Source organism: Pseudoliparis swirei, chromosome 24 (assembly GCF_029220125.1).
Source record: "Pseudoliparis swirei isolate HS2019 ecotype Mariana Trench chromosome 24, NWPU_hadal_v1, whole genome shotgun sequence".
Lineage (NCBI taxonomy): Eukaryota > Metazoa > Chordata > Actinopteri > Perciformes > Liparidae > Pseudoliparis > Pseudoliparis swirei.
The window spans coordinates 27,678,079-27,688,018 of record NC_079411.1 but is presented as its reverse complement, the minus strand read 5'-3'; the positions used below and the strand labels follow the sequence as shown (position 1 = coordinate 27,688,018).

General features: G+C 43.9%; 1 protein-coding gene across 2 annotated transcripts; it reads left to right on the top strand.

Moving 5' to 3' along the window:
• The first annotated feature begins 6,774 nt into the window (after positions 1–6,774).
• Positions 6,775–9,594, top strand: LOC130190223 (uncharacterized). 2 transcript variants are annotated; one of them, XM_056409527.1, is made up of 5 exons: positions 6,775–7,300; positions 7,378–7,571; positions 8,441–8,588; positions 8,777–8,981; positions 9,144–9,594. In XM_056409527.1, the coding sequence occupies exons 1-5, from the start codon at positions 7,148–7,150 to the stop codon at positions 9,449–9,451; spliced, it is 1,008 nt and encodes a 335-aa protein (XP_056265502.1). In that variant the 5' UTR covers positions 6,775–7,147; the 3' UTR covers positions 9,452–9,594. The 2 variants fall into 2 exon arrangements, with proteins under 2 accessions (XP_056265502.1, XP_056265503.1); XM_056409528.1 differs by having other exon boundaries at positions 6,776–7,288.
• The last annotated feature ends 346 nt before the right edge of the window (positions 9,595–9,940 follow it).

Here is a 9,940-nt window from a genome sequence, read left to right as displayed (position 1 = left end):
CCAATTTTGCTGTGTGTGTGTCTGTGTGTATGTGCGTGGGTGTGTGTGTGTGTGTGTGAGAGTGTGTGTGTGTGTGTGTCTGTGTGCGTGGGTGTGTGTGTGTGAGAGTGTGTGTGTGAGAGTGTGTGTGCGTGTGTTTATGTGTGTGGGTGCGAGTGTGTGTGTGTGAAAGTGTGTTTGTGGGCATGGGTACATGTGTGTGAGTGTGTCTGTTTGTGTGTGGGTGTGTGTGTGTGTGAGAGTGTGTGTTTGTGGGCATGTGTGTGTGTGTGAGTATGTGGGTGGGTGTGGGTGTGTGTGAGAGTGTGCGCGTGTGTGTTTTTGTGTGTGTGCGCGAGTGTGTGTCTGTGAGAGTGTGTGTTTGTGGGCATGGGTGTGTGAGTGTGAGTGTGTGTGGGTGGGTGCGGGTGTGTGTGCGTGCGTTTATGTGTGTGTGTGAGTGTGTGTGTATATGTGTGCGTTTGTGTCTGTCTGTGTGTGTTAAAAAAACAAAAAACACCCCTGGATTCGTAACGGAACACGTCGACGAGACTTCACACCTGCAGTGAGGTGTTGATAAGTCAACGTGCAGACGTAGAAACATACGCACACGCCCAGGGGACGGCGTGGCGGGGAGGACGGCGTGGCGGCGGCCTTGTGTCGTATGTGAGAGTCTCAGAGAGAGAGGAGTGACAAAGAAGAGAAACTTCAGAGGAACTCATCACACAGACGGCGAGCCAGACGGAGAAACGTCAGAGATCAAAGGAAACAACACGAGGGTGTGTGTGTGTGTGTGTGTGTGTGTGTGTGTGTGACCTGTGACCGTGTTCTATGTGTGTGGGCGACTGTGGAAGAGCTTCAGTCTAAAGATCGTCAGTTCGATCCCCGGCTCCGCCAGTCCACCATTGATGTGCCCTTAAGGCATTACGTTACGTTACGTTACATTATATTATATTACATTATATGATATTATATTACAATACATTATATTACATTATATTACATTATATGATATTATATTACATTATATGATATTATATTACAATACATTATATTATATTACATTATATGATATTATATTACATTACATTATATTATATTACAATACATTATATTACATTATATTGTATTGTATTGTATATTGTACAGTTTATCTGGTTTTTATCAGTTTTTATCAGTTTTGTTCTGTTTTGTTCAGTTTTTATCTATTTTTATCAGTTTTTATCATTTTTTATCATTTTTTTCTGGTTTTCATCAGTTTTTATCAGTTTTTATCTGTTTTTATCTGTTCTTCATGGAGCTAAAACCACAATCGACTGAATATATACATCTATAAATATATACATGTATATATATGATATATATATATTAGGGCTGTCAGCGTTAACGCGTTAATCTACGGCGCTTTATTGATATGGCGCCGTACATGATGGCTGCTGTGTTGCGAGCTCCCGGATTTTGTAGTAGTTTTTTGTTATTTATTCTTCTTATTGCGACTATTTTTGCACAAAACGTTAGCAGCCAGTTAACGTACGACAGATGCACACTTCTGGAGATTGGATCGGCAGTTGCTCGCCGCCTACCAGAGTTTTTCAACTCTTACTCGGACGTCCCGCCAGGAACAGTAGCGGAACTATCTCCGTCCATTTTAGGCGCGATCTCACGCAAACGTCGCCGACGGAGGAAGCGAGCTGGCGTGCTGGTCAGGCTGAGACGTCGAGCCAATCGACCCCACTACCCACCATTTTACTGGCAAATGTACAGTCTTTGGACAATAAGCTATCGAGCTACAGGCTCGTATTCAATTCCACCGGAAACTAAGGACAACTGCATCATCTGCCTTACGGAGACATGGATGTCGGAGGAGGTTACCGACTCAGCCATCGAGCGGCAGGATTTTCCGTCCACCGCGGACAGAACAAAGACTCTCTCTGGTAAAGATCGTGGAGGGGGGGTATGTCTCATGATAAACAGATCTTGGTGCAACCAAAGTCATGTACATACTCTCAAGTCGTTCTGTTCCCCGGACCTGGAGTACCTAATGCTCATGTGTCGACCATTCTGGCTACCGCGTGAGTTTACAGCAGTCACCGTAACTGCTGTGTACATTCCGCCTCAAGCTAACACGGACATAGCGCTGAAGGAACTCTACGGGGCGATCAGCGAGCAGGAGTCGGCACACCCCGAGGCTGCTTTCATTGTGGCGGGGGACTTCAACAAAGCGAACCTGAAGAAAGTTCTCCCGAAGTTCTACCAACACATAACAAGCAACACGCGGGGGGAGCGGATTCTCGACCACTGCTACACTCCCTTCCGGGATGGATACAAAGCCCTCCTCCGCCCACCGTTCGGCAAATCGGACCACCGCTCCATCCAACTACTCCCCGCCTACAGGCAGAGGCTTAAGCAGCAACCAATCGCTGTGAAGGAAGTGCAACGCTGGTCGGACCAATCGGAGTCTATGCTACAGGACTGTTTTGAACGTGCTGACTGGGATGTGTTCAGGGTCGCGTCGGACAACAACGTCAGTGAGTACGCGTCCTCAGTCACCGGGTTCATCAAGAAATGCATAGATGGCGTTGTTCCTACCAAGTCGGTTCGGTTATCCCAACCAGAAACCGTGGATAAATGGCGATGTTCGCTGCACTCCGCCGCGTAACACCGCCTTTGACTCCGGGAATATGGCGGAATACAAAGAGCCGCCACGACCTCCGTAAGACCATCGGCTCTGCCAGCGGGAGTTCAGGAACAAGGTGGAGGAAAAGCTCAAGAGCCATGGCGTGAGAGGTGTGTGGAAGGGCTACAGACAATCACGGACTTCAGAGGAGAACCAGCGGTGAAGAGAACTCCTCTACCTCCCTCCCAGGCGAGCTAAATACATTCTTTGCTCGGTTCGGCGTGACGGCAGCCCGCGAAGGCAGCGCTGCCGAGGAGACCAGCCTGCTGATCATCTCAGAGGCTGGCGTGCGCAGAGCCTTCAAGCGGGTGGACATCCGGAAGGCGGCAGGTCCCGACCACATCCCGGGGCGCGCCCTCAGAGCATGTGCAGACCAGTTGGCAGGAGTCTTCGCAGACATCTTCAACCTCTCCCTGTCCCAGGCTGTTGTTCCTGAGAGCTTCAAGATGTCCACCATTGTGCCTGTCCCCAAACACCCCAAGGTAACCTGCCTGAATGACTGGAGACCCGTAGCCCTCACCTCGATTGTCAGTAAATGCTTGAGAGGTTGGTCAAGGACTTCATTTGTTCCATGTTGCCTGCCACGCTGGACCCATGGCAATTTGCATATCGTCAAAACAGATCCACCGACGTGCAATTGCCATGGCACTTCACACCGCCCTTTCCCACCTGGAGGAGGAACTGTTGTTCGAATGCTGGTTGTGGACTACAGCTCAGCGTTCAACACTATTGTTCCCGCCAAGCTCGACACCAAGCTCAGAGGTCTAGGCCTGCACTCTACCATGTGCAGCTGGATACTGGACTTCCTGTCGGGCCGCCGCCAGGTGGTGAGGATGGGCGGTACCACCTCAGAGCCGCTGACCCTCAACACGGGAGCCCCTCAGGGATGCGTGTTGAGCCCTCTCCTCTACTCCCTGTACACCCACGACTGCACGGCCATGCACAGCTCCAACGTCATCATCAAGTTTGCTGACGACACAACAGTGTTGGGGCTGATCACCGGCCACGACGAGACAGCCTACAGGGAGGAGGTTGGATCACTGGTACAGTGGTGCCAGGAGAACAGCCTCGTCCTCAACGTCAAGAAGACCAAGGAGCTGATCGTGGACTACAGGAAGCGGAGAGGAGAGCACACCCCATCTCCATAGACGGTGTTGCAGTAGAGTGCGTCAGCAGCTTCAAGTTCCTCGGCGTGCACATCTCCGAGGACCTCACATGGACCACGCACACCACTCACGTGGTGAAAAGGGCCCAACAACGCCTGTATTTCCTTAGGCGACTGAGGAAATTCAACATGGCCCCGCATCCTCAGAACATTCTACACCAGTACCATCGAGAGTGTTCTGACAGGTTGCATCACCGTCTGGTACGGGAACTGCACCGCCCTGTAGCGTAGGGCACTACAGAGGGTGGTGCGGTCGGCACAGTACATCGTTGGAGGTGAGCTTCCCTCCATCCTGGACATATACACCAAGCGGTGCGTGGCCAGGGCCAAACGGATGATGAAAGACAATAACCACCCGGCCACAAACTGTTCACCCTTCTACCGTCAGGCAGGCGATACCGCAGTATCAAGTGCCGCACAAACAGACTGAGGGACAGCTTCTTCAGTCAGGCCATCAGGCTGCTGAACAAGGACTGAGACCCTCATTAACACTATACACCAGAACATATTCTGTGAATATCTATGGCCATGGTGTATATTTTATTACATTGTTTTATATATATATATTGTATATATATATTGTATGTATACATATATATATATATATGTCTCAAAAAGTGTATATTTTATTACATTGTTTTATATATATATATTGTCATGATGTATATTCTATTACATTGTTTTATATATATATATTGTTAATACTTTCTTCTCTTTTTTGTGTTTGGATATTGTATAGTTTATTCTCATTCTTATTCTTTTTTTAGTCTGCTACTGCTGTCGGGTGTTTTGCACATAAGAATTTCACAAACCGATTATACTTGTATAAAAGGGGATGTGACAATAAAAACTTGAAACTTGAAACTTGAAACTTAATTTGGCCGCGATTAACGCACTAAAATATTTTAACGCAATTAACGCAACTTTGTTTACTTCCGGTGTCGTTGAAGTTGTTGCACTCCTGTGAGTGTCAAGCCGCGGCAGTCCGCCTCCTTCCTCCCGTCTGCTCCTGATATTCACAGAGAAGCAGAGGGCGACGTGTCGGTGACGCGGGGCGGAAGGTAAAGGGGACTTTGTTGTTGGTCCGTGTACGTTTTGTTAGTTTGTTTTTTCGTTTCATTCCAAATACGGAATACGGAAATCACGTGGTTTTTTCGTTTTCCGTTTGAAAACCAAAAACGGAAAAACGGAATACCACCTCCGTATTTCGTTTATGCTGTCTGAAACCAAAAACGACAGAACGGAAGTGCTTAAAATGAAGTCAAAATAAAAGCCAGTGATACATATTCGTATTAACCTTAGAAGAATATTAATGAATCAATATAAAGAATAAATAATTAAACGGAGATATTTTAACGATGCAAACACATAGCAGGGTAACGTTAGAAGAATATTAATTAGTCAATATAAAGAATAAAGAATTAAACCTGGATATTTTAGCGACAGTGGTGACGACGGGAAGTTTAATATTCATGTACACAGCAAGAATGTGTGTGTGTGTGTGTGTGTGTGTGTGTGTGTGTGTGTGTGTGTGTGTGTGTGTGTGTGTGTGTGTGTGTGTGTGTGTGTGTGTGTGTGTGTGTGTGTGTGTGTGTTTTTTTTAAACATATGGTTGGAGGGAGCCAGAAAGACTGTCCCACATTTACAAAGAAACAAATGGTCAATTTGACCCGCCACATAACAGGAGGGTTAAATGTAGTTGACACTACAAAGGGTTGCATTTTGGGTAACTGAGTTTATTCTGTGTTTATCTCCCGCAGTAGACGTGTTTGCCACTGCCACCCTTTTGCACTGAAGCACGCAAGATGGACTCCAGCCTGTTACCTTACTTAGATATTGTACAACAAATGATGCATAGTGGCTGTAGTGATGTGGACATAAAAACCACTTGATATTTGAATGTGGCTTGCGTAGAGGAACGTCCGTGGCCAATATTCGGAAGTTTTGTAAAGACCACGGGTTAAAATGACAGCGAGTGACGGACCAACAAGTTGAAGCTGCAGTCTCCAATGCAATAACACAGGTAGGGTGCAGCTTATTCATTTGCGTGAAAAAATGCATACAACGAAACTATAAGTGTGTGTAAGGTTAGTATGTTATACTTTAACCCTCCTGTTATGTTCGTTTCTGACATACAGCCGTCATGCTCCCGGGTCAGTTTGACCCAAAAGTGGTCAGAAACAAAAACATCCTAATAACTATAGTTTGTACCTCATCACCAACACCATTACTAACAATCCAATCAGTTTTTAGTGGAATTGAGTTATTCACCCCTCCATAGATTTAATGAAAAATACATGTTCAAACAATTGTTTAGGTACATTGAAAAAATCTAAATCTAAATTAAATTGCATTAGTTTACTATAACATGTATATTTTCCTACATTTTATTACCATTTAGTAAAAAAATGTCATGGGGTGATGTAGATAAATAGAGATGAGACACCTGTGTTCAGGGTCATAATGACCCGCCCACTAAAAATCAAGCCAAATGAGTCATAAAGGATTTGTATTGAAAGTAAACTTTAGTTATGTTAATGTATAGTGTTGATATGCATACATTATGTTATAAAAGATGACCAAAGGCCAGCACATAGTCATCCTCTTGGTGCAGTCGTATGGATCTGTAGAAATGTCACTCTTGCCTGTCTTCAAAACTTGAGAGCCCTGAACAGGGTGTGTGTCACTCTCAGTCACCCAGTCTATTAGAAGTACTAGAGCACCATATTTATTAGGAGAGACATGAAAGAAAGCCTTACCTTAGTGTCCCATGTCCAATAAAGGTGTATTTAGGGGGAAAATGAGAAACATTTGTAAAGTGTGGTTCTCGTGGGGTGATGGCCGGGCACACAGGCAGGATATAGATGGTTCATACAAACAGATGGTAAGAAAGACTGTCCCACATTTACAAAGAGGGGGGACTCCATAATAGCTATTGTATTTAGTAGTTATATAGTTATTGTAACACGGTCCGAAAACTGTGCAGCTCCACGCAGCTCCAGCCGCAAATACCTGCCGTAAAGTGTGATCCATGTGACGTCATTCTGTAACTTGCTTGTATTTATTACAATAACAAATGATAACGACATCTTTTAACATTAAAGTTAGACACAGATCTGATTAAAGGTCAACATCTGAATCCAACTAAATAATGTAGCCTACTGCTAATTAAATTTGTCTCTTACAACTATGAAAATGTAACGAGTAAAACATGTTTAAACTGCAACTAGTTTTCATAATCATCTATAATTCAAAACACTTAACAATTAATAGTAATTTAATTGGAGTTGAAGTTGACATTTCATGGCTTAACATTACAATGCAACATGTATTCCTTTCTTTATCTTCAGGGTGGTCCTACCTATGGCAGGAAAATGATGACTGGGAGTCTTGCAGCTGCAGGTGTCTTCGCATCAGAGAGTCGTGTTGGAGCTGTTTTGCGCAACATTCACCCACCTTACCATAAGGCACGATGCCAGGTTTTTTTTTTTTTTCTCAAATTAGAATATGTTGTGCTATTCAATAAGGTAATGATGTTCTTTTTTGTCTGTTTAAGGGAGCAAGGAACCTCAACCCTCTTCCTTACCATGCAGCCTATGTGGGTCACAAAATCCACATGGACCAAAATGAGAAGATTGTCATGTTTGGCGTGACTCATGTGCTGGCAATAGATGGCTTCTCCAGCAAAATTGTTGGACAAGCTACTATGCCTGTAAAGAACAACCTCACCATCTACAATGACGTTTACAGGTAATTGAAAAGACTGTTGTCCTTGTACCCTAAACATTACAAATCATCCCCATTTTATGAGGTGTTTTAACAGGGTGTCTGTGGGTCCTTAAAAACAAAAAAATGCATTTAAAATTAAATATCTTACAATTTCTTGAATACCATTTTGTCAGCTCTGAAAAATGTACTTGATTAGGAAGAGACGCACATTTTCGAAAGTGGATTTAAATTCAATATGGCTTGTTAATGTATTAACCCTTGTGTTGCCTTCGGGTCATTTTGACCCGAATCAATATTACACCCTCCCCCCGCCTTCGGATTAATTTGACCCCATTCAATGTTTAATGTCGGTGTTCTTTCGGTAGTCAACAAACAAACATAAAGCGCCTCACACTTAAACTTGGAAAACAATATTAATTCTAATAATTTTCTGGAGGTTTTAATTGCTGGCGTCAAATTGAACCCAAAGGGTAAAATATGTTAGTAAATATAAAGGTAACAGGAGGGTGAAACATTGAATCGGGTCAAAATGACCCATAGGCGTGGGGAGGGTAATATTGATTCGGGTCAAAATGACCCGAAGGAAACACAAGGGTTAAAAGAAAATGCTCAATTTAAGTGGGATTAGTCGCATGTGAAAACCTTCATAATATATATTTTTTTAGTTTGGATTTGAATCAACGTATTAAATTGCATTCATATTGGTCTAAAGAGGACTTAAATTAAACTTATTGAAAACTACAGAAACCCTTTTTAAGCAGCAAGTTAAAACTCATCTCACCTCATCAGTACCTGATAACACAAGGCCTACTACACATTTTGTAAATGTATCTGACACCATTAGCCTTACCCTCCATACTGCTGTCTGCCAATGTTATGTTTTCTTGCAGGAGTGCAGTAATGGAATATGGGATGTGGGACCAGGTCAGAGTGGATCATGGAAAGGAGTTCTACCTCACTCTTTTCATGCAGGAGAAGTTGGCCAGCCACCGCCACAACACTGAAAGGCCACCATATCTCCAAACACCATCGACAAAGGTGATCAACATACAATGGTTTTGCTGATTATAAAGTTAATCAACATGTAATTAAATAACTATTTCACACTTTCATTAATTATTCAGAATGGTTAACTGGAGATATTGAAATGTGTGAAAGTGTTAGTCTGGGGGCGGGGAAAATATTTGTTTATCAAGAATCTGAAAATGTCTATTTTGCAATGACAGAATCACAGAATCGAGAGAATCTGGCCAGAAATCAACAACTGGGTTAACTACCCGTTGAAAGCTGCATTGGTCCAACTGGTGGATCAGGAGGAGCTGGACATGGAGGACCAGATGACTCGGTTCTGTGTGTCATCTTTGACATGCCAGTTGGCCCAGATCGGTGTTAACCGAACTGTGCAAGCATGGAATGCACACAGGATTCCTGGTATGTCTTCGGGTTGGTCTTTCAAGCCTTTTTTAATGTGAATAATTATTTTCAAAATGTTTTACTATAGAATGTTTCTTAAACATGTTTAATCAAATACTAGAAGGAGCATGTTGCAATACATGGCATGGTTGTGACAGCCACATTGAATTATTATTACAGGGAGGGGGATACCAAATTACTTGGCCAGAGATGGATGCCCAAAGAAGCTGTCGACAGACCTTTTGCCAAATGCATCTGTGGCTGCAGACTGGTACGACCAGGAAGTGGGCTCACTGACACGAGTGTCAGACTTTGGCACCAACCCATTTCCAAGTTTACAGGACCAGGAAGCTGCAGTGAGGGAATTTGCTCTGCAGTGCCCTGATACAAGTGTACTGCTGGACAATGCAGTGAATAATCTGGCACAACCGTTCAAAGATGGACTCAAAGGCCTCATCGACATCTCAAGGAGAAATTGTCAACGCTGATGTTTTTTTGTGTGTCCAAATTGTTATTGTCTGTGCTTTTTATTTGGTTCAACTGACGGGATGTTTTTTTCTTTTCTTCAAATGTTGGGGGTTTAAAGGGAGAAATATGTTCTTTTTGAATAAACACTTATGTCTTCAAAGTCTGGCACGAATTTCATTTTTAATCTCTAATGGGAAAGGCTGGACCTGTAACACCAACTATTGAGAGTGACACGGTGTGTTGACCCCCTGCCCTGTAAGGCACTGGAAGATGGCTTGTTCAGCGACCTCTGACCTAGGTAACAAACGTACACCCCAAAATATACACACACAAGACGGTTGCAGCCGGTTTAGGGCGGTGAAGCCATGATAACTTCATACATTAGCCACCATTGTATCACTTGTTTCAGGCTAATAAGTCGGTCTCCCCGACAGCCGGGTATCACAGATTTGGACCCAGTGTGAAGATTTCCCACTGGAGGAGGACCCCTATGTGGTTGGGAACCTCGC

Coding starts and splice junctions, on each gene's coding strand:
- LOC130190223 (XM_056409527.1), top strand. CDS start 7,148: ATGTATTCCTTTCTTTATCTTCAGGGTGGTCCTACCTATGGCAGGAAA. Junction 8,589..8,776: donor TCCAAACACCATCGACAAAG/GTGATCAACATA, acceptor TTGCAATGACAG/AATCACAGAATCGAGAGAAT. Junction 8,982..9,143: donor GAATGCACACAGGATTCCTG/GTATGTCTTCGG, acceptor TTATTATTACAG/GGAGGGGGATACCAAATTAC.